The sequence below is a fragment of the Medicago sativa genome, chromosome 7 (genome assembly GCF_051527215.1).
Source record: "Medicago sativa cultivar Bolivia chromosome 7, Bolivia_mono, whole genome shotgun sequence".
Lineage (NCBI taxonomy): Eukaryota > Viridiplantae > Streptophyta > Magnoliopsida > Fabales > Fabaceae > Medicago > Medicago sativa.
In genome coordinates, this window is record NC_140755.1 from 104,575,794 (window position 1) to 104,587,855 (window position 12,062).

At 33.4% G+C, this 12,062-nt stretch overlaps 1 protein-coding gene and 1 pseudogene across 2 annotated transcripts; one reads left to right on the plus strand and one right to left on the minus strand.

The window, feature by feature from the left end:
* Positions 1 to 1,908: 1,908 nt before the first annotated feature.
* On the plus strand, positions 1,909 to 6,641 carry LOC146911724 (DHHC-type zinc finger family protein). Its single transcript, XM_085726639.1, has 6 exons — positions 1,909 to 2,511; positions 2,603 to 2,694; positions 3,299 to 3,431; positions 3,538 to 3,623; positions 4,050 to 4,115; positions 6,203 to 6,641. The coding sequence occupies exons 1-6, from the start codon at positions 2,055 to 2,057 to the stop codon at positions 6,317 to 6,319; spliced, it is 951 nt and encodes a 316-aa protein (XP_085582765.1). The 5' UTR covers positions 1,909 to 2,054; the 3' UTR covers positions 6,320 to 6,641.
* Positions 6,642 to 10,798: 4,157 nt separating this feature from the next.
* LOC146911725 (large ribosomal subunit protein P1w pseudogene) lies at positions 10,799 to 11,505 on the minus strand (annotated as a pseudogene). The gene is made up of 2 exons (XR_015019063.1): positions 11,444 to 11,505; positions 10,799 to 11,353 (listed from the first exon to the last, which is right to left on the minus strand). The product of XR_015019063.1 is annotated as a large ribosomal subunit protein P1w pseudogene (transcript).
* Positions 11,506 to 12,062: the final 557 nt, after the last annotated feature.

Sequence of the window (12,062 nt, forward strand, 5' to 3'; positions counted from 1 at the left end):
TAATTTTTTTTTTCAATTGTACCCTCCAATTAATACTCTGCACACTACTTCAAAAGTATTACTTTTAAAACTAACCAATAGTTAATAAGGATAATTTGGTAAAATAACCATTCTCTTTCTTTTAATCATTGCATTTCTTAATATGTGTGTAAACACCTAAAACGACACTCATTTTGAAACGGAGGGAGTAATATTTAATTAATTATGAGAGCAATTTTTTCATTTAATTACAATGATATCTTGTTTGTTATCATGTGTGCATCAAACACATGATAGGATTAATGTTTATCATGTCCTTATCATATCCTATCTCTATCCAGATTTATATCATATCATGCCGTTATCCTATCCTGACCATCAAACGGACCCTTAAGGTAAAATTATTCCCCTTGTTTTTAGTTCGATCACAATGTTGTCTCGGTCAAAGTCATCATCAGGTACCACTAAGGAACTAATTATTGTACATACTCCAAATTTCGCGGAGAATCTAGTTAAGAAACCAATACAATATCAATACGATAATACATTTCATGATATGCTTATTGTTTGTGCTTGAAGTGATGTAGTGACAGAGAATGATTATATTCGAGAACATAAAAATAATATCCTTATACTAGGATCTGTTTTAATTTTTTTTTTTTTATTGTCTTTTTTCTTCTATTGTGTTATATTTATGTCCCCGGGTTTTTTTTTTTTTTATAAATGAATTTGTGCACTTGATTAAAAAAATCTCTAAGTCAAATGATATTTGACTAAATTTGCTTACCGTTTGGTAAATTTTGAATTAGTCAATGTCCCTCTGAAAGATGTATAGGTCAACATGCATAAAATATGATAATTGATATCTAAGTTTTGTTTGACGATGTCAGGGATTTGAAACTTCATACTCTTGTGACTAATATACATTACTTATCGCCGCCCCTTACATTTCTCTCTTGTCATATAGAAATTTTTGGATTCTATGTTCTGAAGGGGTAAAAACACGAAAAATTGGAAAGCGTGAAAAACAATTAACCTACAAAATAGGCATGTAAGTTTAATACCAACCTGTAAACTCAAATCGGTCTCACTCTCTCAGATCAGGCTCAGTCTCTCAGATTTACGATGCAAAATCACAAATCTCTTTCAGTCTAGCCATCATCTTCACTTTCTCTGCCACCATCTTCAGGTGTGTTTTTGGCTATTTATGTTTGATTTTGTTTTAAGTTATGTTTGATTTTTGTTTTGGTTTCTCCCAAACAAAAAACTTTCATTGTCTTTATTATCTTTCTATCCATTCTATAATGAAATGAAATGAAATGAAATGTAATTTGGGTTGATAATTTGAATTATAATTTAATTTAGAACACCAATATTTCAGCTATATGTTGATATGTCATGCTATTTGGTTGGATAATTGTCATGTTTTAAAAACGTCCATTGGTATTACTGATATTTAAATGAGCAATCAAACCATTCGATCAAGAAAATATTAAAGTGAACATATTATTGGATAATGCATTACAACATTAACCTAAATGTTGAAATTTGTTTAATTACAAAAACACGATTCACTACGTGGGACATAGATACATGAACTTGTTAGGGACCAAGATGAACTTCAATTTCTCATTTTCGATTCCCTCTGATCTCTATTATAAGAGAACGTCGTATTTTAGGTTGATTTAATAAACGACTTATCTAGTCCAGAATATAGGCTAAATATATCATTTATCAATTGAATTAAAAAATTGATATTTTTAGTGTATTGTTAAGAAGTATCCGAGACACAAATTTTCAATTTTCAATATAATAATAATAATAACACAAATTCAAGTAACATTGGTTAACATTTTAATTTTCTCTTGCAAATAAGATTAGAGATTATAGCAGTAGTATTTAACATCCGGAGGGGGGATTGGATCCGCCGCGGAACCCGAAAATCTCTCAATCAATCAATCAATCTCTCAATCCTGGCTTCGGATATATGGAGACGCCTTTTCCCAATAGCACGAAGAAACAGTAGGCGAATTCTTCCTTCTTCTTCTTCTTCTTCAAGAATAAGAATAATAATAATGATAATGCAAAACATGAATCTCTTTAAACTGTGTTCCGCTCTCAGAGTTCTAGGTTACTTTATGATTCTCTTATTCGCCGCTATTGTTATCCTCACTTACTACGCCGTCGTTTTCGTTACTTGGGGTCCTCACTTGTTTCCTTTATCCTCCTCCACTTCCTTTTTCTCCGCCTTCTTTATTCTTCTCTTATTTCACACTCTTCTTTTTCTACTCACTTGGTCTTACTTTATGGCCGTTTTCAATGATCCTGGTTCTGTTCCTCTCAATTGGACACCACTTCCTCAACTTCCTGCTGTTGCTGTTGCTGTTGCTGTTCCACCACCTTCAAACGAAGTCCAATTCGAATTGGAGGAAGAAGAGGAGGCACCATCAACAACAACAACACCTTCCACCGTTGGTTACTGTACTCGATGCCAAAACGCCAAGCCTCCTCGTTGTCATCACTGCTCTATCTGTAAGTTCCTTCTAACCTTTTTTTTTCTTCTCTCTTATCAATTAGGTTAGGTTTTGCTCCTAATGTTATTACTACTATATCATTATTATAGGTCAAAGGTGTGTTCTTAAGATGGATCATCATTGCATTTGGGTCGTCAATTGCGTTGGGGCACGAACCTACAAGTATTTTCTTCTCTTCTTGGTATCTATCTTTCTCTTCATCTTTACATTCTTCTTTCAATGTTGTAGACTATAATTAACTCAAGATTCACTTCTTAATTCCTTTTTTCTTTCTTTCTTTCTTTCTTTCTTTCTTTGACAAACAAAAGGATATTTATTCATTCATTCAAATTGTTAAAATTTACATCAATCAAGAACAATACAAATCTTAAAGCAGCTAAATCAAAATATGATGAATTCACAACACTCCAGTTTATAGCAAAAAACAACAAAAATGCCGACAGATGTGACAAAATAAAAGTGTGTGAACTGCCCATGCCTTCGGATCTGTAACATTGAATACACCAAATTCATTCTTGAATTTGTAAAGGACACTAAATGAATAAAATCCGTCAATCTGAACCAAACGATTCAAAAATTCTTAATTTTTGTACGCAAGTGCATCTAACACTGAAATTTTAGTGAGAGATTTGTTGATTTTTGCATTATTTTAATACGACTGCTATATCAGTATACATTGATGATACATCCTTAACTAAGGGGTGCTGTTAGAAGAAATTGAAGTACTTGCTGCTTCTAGTATGCTATTCCTAACTTTCTTTTTTTTTGCCCCCCACTATTTGTAGCTGTATACATTCCTCGAGACAACGCTGGTTTGCTTAGCTCTGATCCCTAGTTTTCTCAGATTCTTTGGTGTAGGTGGAGCCAAGAATCATAAATTGTCTCCTGGAGGATTTTCTGCCATTTTCTTGGCTTCCAGTAAGTATAAGCATTTTTCTTGTATAGACCAAGTCACTCAAGACTAGCTTTTTATTGCATTGTTGTGACTATTATTGCTCCTTACAGATTGATTGCCTTGATGCAGTTCTCAATTTAGCCTTTGCGCTGAGTCTTCTCTGTTTCATAGTCATGCATTTATCTCTTCTGTTAAGTAACACAACTTCAGTAGAGGTAATCAATACAATATTATTATTTTTATTTACCCTATTTGAATTGGTTAATGGTCATCCTCGATATCACCAAATTGTGTCTGAGAACCAGCATATTCCTGTTGTCATGGTATGGAATCATGCTAGGCTATTTTTAAACTTTTACAACAGAATAATCAAAACCGTTTGGTCGTTTTTGATAAGGACACTATGGGGATAAGTATTTGAGGGCTATTTTTCGCTTCACTTATTAATTTGTTCAACTATCCATTCGTTGTTGTCTCATTGGCATTGACGTTTACAAAGCCTGGTATACCAGGTAATTTTGAAAACAATTGGCACTGTTTTCAGAAAACTAAGATATCAGCCTTGTATATTCTTGATTATTCTTCCTGCAGCTTAGTGATTTCTTTTATGTGAAAGTTTATCTTTGAAAATGATGTTTTAGGTTCATGAAAAGAAAAAAGGAGTTAGGTGGAGGTACGACGTGGGAAGGAAGAAGAATTTTGAGCAGGTAATATCAAATATCAAGTAGCCATTGAATACAAAATGACGGTGGAACAACATAAAAAATGTTTAACAATATTAAACTAATTTTTATATATTTAGAGTTAAAACTAATAATGTAAATAAGAAAATGTGTTTTTTTAATATCTTTGGTTCAAGTGTATGAACACCAAACAAGGATTGGTTAAAGTGAGGAGTAATGCAACATATTGTTTCAAGAGCTACTTGGTAAGTTTATATCCATGAATTAAGTTATAGGAACAAGTGTAAGGAATGAATGAGATAATGCAAAAGCATAAAAATGCTTTTCCATATGCCTGTCTGACCTATCTTCCCCCCAAGAGAAATGCCCATCCTCTTGGAGCAGGAATTTTATCACCGAAGGAGGGATCTCTAGTCATTTCTTGTAAATAAAGAATGACAAAAGGAAAGATATAGAAATATAAAATGTGTGGAACAAAAATAGACCGTAAAGATGCCCTCGGGAGCTGGAGTAAGAAAGTTCTTACTTCAGGAGGATGCAAGAACTTTTCCCTGGTTCCCTCAAGTCACTTTCTCAGTAGGGCTGGACAAGGGCCTGCGAACTGACCCGATCCTGAATTACCTGGTAGAAAATGCAAGTGTGTGTGTGTGTGTGTGTGGGGGTATCCGGTTTGCAGGTCATTGGGTCGAAAAGAATTTCATTTGCGACCGAGCCCATTCAACATAAGGTTACAAACAGTGGCAAGTTGTAGACAGAGAGATTGTGTGAGTTGCAGACGGAGAGATCACAAAAGTTGTAGATGATGGTCCTCGATGGTGTAGGCAATGGCGGAGACAAGACCAAGATCTTGAGCTACCCCTATTCTCTAGGTTAGGGAAGATTGGAGACGACATGTTTGGAAAGTGTTGGTGGTCCTGGCCTAGTACTGAGTCAGGTCAGCAGTAACCGAGCCTAGACTTGTCGTTCATTATTGCCCCAAAAATGGAAAAGGGGCCCAAAAACCAACCTGACCTAATATTGGCACAAGCCGCAACTAACTCACCAAAACCAATGGAAAAATGCTGTTCCCACTTCTCCCTTTGCTATCAGGTTTGCAGGTCATTGGGTTGAAAAGAATTTCATTTGCGACCGAGCCCATTCAACATAAGGTTACAAACAGTGGCAAGTTGTAGACAGAGAGATTGTTTGAGTTGCAGACGGAGAGATCACAAAAGTTGTAGATGACGGTCCTCGATGGTGTAGGTAATGGCGGAGACAAGACCAAGATCTTGAGCTATCTCTATTCTCTAGGTTAGGGAAGATTGGAGACGACATGTTTGGAAAGTGTTGGTGGTCCTGGCCTAGTACTGAGTCAGGTCAGCAGTAACCGAGCCTAGACTTGTCATTCATTATTGCCCCAAAAATGGACAAGGGGCCCAAAAACCAACCTGACCTAATATTGGCACAAGCCGCAACTAACTCACCAACACCAATGGAAAAATGCTGTTCCCACTTCTGCTTCTGCTATGAAACACCAGTAAATTACACATTTACCCCCACCGGCCATTAATTGCCGCCGGATTTACACTAAAAAAAATGAAACTTCGGCAGTTAACTGCCGCGGAACAAGGAATTTCGACTGTTAACTGCTGCCGGGTGAGCTTTTTAGCAAACTCAAAAGTGGGAACAGCAATTATCAAACCAATGACCCCACTTCATGCCCATCTCAAAAGGGCTATTGGACCTAATTGGGCCCTAAATATCTCGTTTTTGTTTGGGTCAGATTGGGAGGCTTGGATTTGAACTTGCCCGCTGTCCAGCCTTACTTCTGTGACCAAAACATAGTTTTAACTTTTAATGATGTCAATGTTATATTTTTAATGCAATTTAACATAAGTTTTCCACTGAGGAATCATCTTCATAGATTATATTGATTGCCACAGAATAATCTTAAGTAATGTGATGAATTTGATGTAATTCAACATGAAACGAAGTCTTCTATGGAGGAATAATCTGAACAATGTCTATCAAAAAGTAATTGTGACCACATGATCTCTAATTAAACTAATAGCCTGTGAATGCAGTCATTCACTTCTGTGGTTTTTTAAATCTCTATTTTACCTATTTTATAGGTTTTTGGCACAAAGAAGGCTCTATGGTTGTTCCCGCTGTTTTCAGAAGAGGATTTAGAAAACATACCTGCACTTAGGGGCATTGAGTTCCCAACACGTTCAGATGTTGATGTATGAAGATCAGTGAGCTTGTGAGTTGTAGGCTTTGTACGTCAATATTTTATAAGAAAAGATATGCCGTTTTTTTCTTATTTCATACTGGTTCAACATAGGGCATGACAATATTGCATTGTACTTGGTCATATTATATGTTTAAAATGAAAAAATGGTATGATAGATTTATGTATGTATGTATGTATGTATGTATGTATGTAATATTTATATTCAATTTGTATTGATTATTCTTATTCTTACACTCAGTTTCAAGAATATTGCATGCGAAGGGGATACAATGTAAATTTGCTCTTACATGTGGAATTAATTTGACTTCTATGTTGCACCAAGTGATGTCACTAGGGACTTGGACTTTAGAATGTATCCAAGTATTACGGCTCATTTACTTTATGAAAACATTTTCTATTTTCATTTCTTAAAATTTGTGTTAGTTTTACTTGTTAACAAAAAGAAAAAAGACGCCTAAAGTGAACAACTGTGTTGCATTTCCGGAAGAAAAAAAAATTAAATGTCAGAAGAGCAATTTTTACTGTTTTCTGAAATGATCTTAACTGGTATTTTATCTTCTCTACATTACAATGACTCACTTTAAAAGTATTTTTTTTCTTCTTGTCAATATGTAAAACTAACAATTTTAAGAAACTGAAATAGAAATTGTTTTCTACGGGTCTCACGTATTTGTCTAAATTTAACTGAAGGAAGCTGAAAAAAAAAACTTGAAAACTGAAAATAAATATAGAAATGAAGTTGACAATCGAGTTTGATTATATTTTGGATTTGATTTTTAAAATGGATTCAGTTCAAGCTAAAAATATATATCAAACTACTATTACTCGCATCTTTTTTAAATCTTTGTTATAGCACATTTTATAAATATTTTTATGTATTAATAAGAAAAAAAAATGAGATGTACATTTAAGTGAATAAAGATAATCATAATTTGTTGGTATATAATTTTTATTTATTAGTACTATTGATTTACAGGTTTATTATCAGAGATTTACAGAATTTAATTCATCAGTATTAGTTTTTTTTTTGTACAAATTTATCAGTATTATTAGTTACATTATGATGATTTATAGATGCTTAAAATTTTAAATACTTTTTTAAACTATATTTATAACATATTTCAGGATTTATTTGCTACCTCCAAAGAATAAGAACATTTAATGGTAAAACAAAAAAACCGATCCCTATATGATTCAAAGAATAATGGTGAATCGTTTTTGAAAGAAATTGAATTTGAGGTATAGCGGAAATAATTATTGGTCACACTTTACATACTCTCAGTTAAATTTAATATTACTAAGATCTCCGTCCATGAGTATCAGAGTCAGTGACGGATCCAGAAATTTTAACAAGCGGGGGCAAGATTTTATATGATAAATAGTTATACAAAATTTTTAGCAATAAATTAGTAACATTATTATCATTGAGAAAAATACTTGACATTATAAACATTGTACTGTTATATATTGAAAAAATTAAATACTCATTAACATCTACAAATTAAAATTGTTATTTGCGTGTCTTTATATTTAAAAAGTATGGTAAAAATCATTTAAAATTCCATCTCAAATGCATTTACACATTTGATTTTATAAAACTCATGAAAAAAAATACTCTTTTTATAGTATAAATTTTCATTTAATGAGGACAATCTATTATTTTAAGAGGGGACAATAACTAAAATATCAAAGATTTAACAAATAATATAAAAAAAATTGCTTACATTTGAGACTAGAGGAAGTATAGTTTAAAATTAATTTACAAACATGACATTGCTTTACCTTCAATGTATTAGTTTGGTTATGTGGGGTCAAGATACAATTTAAAGTGGGGTCAAAATGCAAAATCATGCTATAATTGCTTGAAATAGAAAGCAAGGAGTGGGGTCAAGTGACCCCAATGTGGTACACTTGCATCTGTACCTGATCAGAGTTAAGACAAAAAGAAAAATTAAATCTAATTTTCAAATAGCCATTTTTGAATTGATATGAAACTGAAAAAATATGATCCATCTAACTAAGTGATTGAGTACCCATTAGGAGAAATTTTTGGAGAGAACTTGAATTTGATTTTTTTTGTTGAAATAATGATTCATCTTATCTAATGTTTGGAATTGCGGTGGGATAAGCTACCAACACACGTCTAAGCTGAAGAAGGAATCTGTAGCTTCCTAAAAGTCGCGTTGAAGTTGCATTGGGACACGAGAATGCAATTGCAAATGTCAAACCAAGCAATTACTTATACGAAGAGCAAAATTAGGTCCCACATCCTAAACTCACATCCACATTTTCTTAAGTCTGTGTCTTCAAGTTTTGATTTTGTCTTCCTATTTGGTGATTTATATTCACCACTCTTTTCACAACGCAACATTTACATTGGTTTTTGGAGATTAGATCTCTCTATAACTATAGTAAATCCCGCCTTTGTTACTTGTTGACGAACCTAATTAATCATATCATTTCAGAATTTTCATCTATCTTTGGTAAAAAAAATGGCGCGGTGTTTATTTCATTGTCAAGATGAATGGAAACACCATAATGTTTCAATTCAACGGAATCTTCAATAGAAGGTTTCACTTCAATGAAAGCTTCAACCTTAGGCAGTTTTAAAACAACACAACTTGGTTCTGACTCAACCGCATTTTCAACCATCACTATCAATAAAGAATAAAAACATTGCAAGAAAAAAAAAATTATTAACTTATCCAATGGCTCAATGCAAAAATAATAAATAAATGTAAAAGGCGCCAAAATTTCAAAACTGGACACCAACATCAGTAATGTTGGTCCAACGACAGTTAAATACTGTTTCCTGTAGGTTGTTAGAAAACAAAAATATGAAAGAAAATTTGAGCAATGTAAACGGATAAAGATGCATTACCTAAATGCACAATTTCAATCATCTCATATGTGACACTAGAACAATTGCAGAGATAAATGTGTACATTTCAAAACTATGTCTAGATTTAAGTTGCAAGCAAACATTTGATTCAATTTCATTCTCAAAGTTTGCAAGCTGACATTTGATTCAATTACATTATGCAAATGGAGTTTCGTTTCAAAATGAGTTTATTTATTGAATGCGAAATGCTATTTCTACAACCATTTTTTAAACAACTTTTTTTCCATCTTCTTTTGATCGAAGGGAGAAAAACACACATGGATAGGCCACTTAAATCAACTTTTCAATATGCCACTTATGGGGTGAATTGGAAAGTGGCCTATTGAAAAGTCTCACAATTCCATCAACTTTTAAGATCTTTGCTCCTTATTGGGTGAATTGGATTGAGATTTCAAAAGATTTTCATAGACTTATCGATGGAATTCAATCAAGACTAAAAAATATAAATAATCTTGTGATATTTAATTAAGACACTAAACCTTTTTTAATACAACGAAATCCGTTGATATTCAAATGAAATTTCTCACAACTTGTATATTCCTTTGGTTAATTTTTTTTTTTTATAGATTGTGAAAGATTCTTTTATATAGTGGATTTTGGAGACTTTTTAGTTAAAAACGCACACAATACTCATACAACAATCTCACAGTGACTCTTTTCATTGATGTCCAACGAAATTCATTTCCAAGTGCGGATTGTAAAAGTCGTTTCTTACTTTGATCCGCGTGAAGAAAACTTCTAGTGTATATAGTTAGAGGTACCTTCACCGGGGTGGATTTTGGGGCTTCCTACAATTTCATTCTCGTACAATTTTAGCAATATGTTCAACTTATTAGTTCTACTTCAAACGAACTTTTTATTTTAAGACGACTCTATGTACAGAACATATTTTCAATAGCGTAATACACTGTTAAAAAAACAAAACACCCCATAAGCATGTAGGAAAAACACAATTAGCTTATTGATATAAATCCTTTGAAATCTTAGGTTTTAAAATCTTACAAGTCATTCTTGCATTCTTAGACATTTTCAAGCAAAGATGGTCTTTTAAAATCCTACTCCAATGCACCTGACAGTGTCCTAAATACACCAACGTCAGCAACGAAGGACTTGAAATGGCAGAAAAGACTCAATGATGGTTTCTAAGAGGAGAAGCACCAATGAGATAACCAACAGGAGTTGATTACAAGCTCAGAGAAGCAGTGGGTGTTAATCCCAAGCTTTGATGATCTAAAACGAAAGAGGAAAAGAAAAAGGGTATAGCAGCAACAAACGTACATGGGGAGTCTATTTCAACCTTTGTCACAAAATCATTAACATTCGATTTCATTTTTTAAACCCTCAAAAACAAATAATGTACTACATTGATCAATACTGCATATGAACCGAACCAATCCATTAGGATCATAAGAAAATCTCAATTGATATGAAATTCAGAAGACTTGAAAACAACAATAAAACAAGTACTACCTAAAAAGATAAAAGATAATGAACAATTATATACAAATTTGAAATTCAAGAAAACATAACCCAAGCAAGCAATCATATCATTTAAAGAACTCAAACTCAAAATTAGAAATTGTATCAATTATGAAATTGAAGAAACATGTCAAGACAAACACAAAATAAGAAGATTTGATAGCAGTGAAATGTTCAAAAAGAAGAGCAAAATAACAAAACATTTACTTGGTCTAGGCCGAATCCTCAAGTGATAGCAAAATAAAACCAACCAGTATTCAAAGAGCTAATAGATCGACACAAAATTATACTAAAAATAAAACCTATTCATCGAACAAGCCGAATCCCATTTCTTCGTCACTCTCTTCTTCCTCTGGCTCTGGTTTCTTCTCAGCAGCAGCAGCAGCTGGAGCAGCAGCGGCACCACCACCTGATGCTGCAACTGGAGCAGCCGCAACAGCTGCTCCACCTCCAGCAGCACTGGCAATCAAATCCCTAATATTTTTCTTCTCAGCAAGTTTAGCGAATAAAGCGGGCCAGAAGGATTCAACATCAACCTTTGCGGATTTCAACAAAGTTGTGATGTTGTCGGCAGTTGCTGGAATGTTGTCATCTTCGAGGATGAGAAGGGCGTATGAGCAAGCAGTTTCTCCGAGCGACATTTTCACACTACAGACAAATCAAGATCTGATCTGTTAGGAGGAAGAAATAATGATATTCAAATTCCAATTCGAATAACAAAAACAAAAGCAGTGTTACCTGAAATTGAGATCGGAGACGACGAGAAGAGTAAGGAGGAGAGTTTTCGCAGCGCCGCAAATGTTTTGTGAAATTAGGGTTTCGGGGTTTTAAAGCTATTCTAATGCTGATTCTCCTTGGGCTTTATGTTTTGGCCCATTTTAGAACCATACTTCTATTCTATACCGGACTGCTACTCTTCGTAACCCTCCTTTTTTCTTTTTTGTTCCTTTTCCTTTTGCAGCGATTTGAGTAAACGAGTTGAACCGAGTTGTTCGCTGATTTTAATGATTCAAACTAGAGTAAAAAAAATGTTTGTATGCAGCTCAAGTCGAGTTTCGAGTTGGACTAATTCTTATCAAGCATAGTTTAAGTGAGTTCAATTCTCCTCCTTTTTGAAAAAAAAAAATGGCTCGACTCTGTGTATACACGTACACATGTGTGTGTGTGGAATTACTATATACTAGTGTGCTGTTTTGTATTATTGCTTTTGGATTTTTATAGCTTTTGCTGCATGTTTAATTTTCCATATTTATTTGCATATTTATTCATGCATGTTATATATCTGTATTTGTGTCAATCCTTTAAATAATGCATGTTTATGATAGTGTTATTTTAATTCAATCCTTTTCTTTCTAAA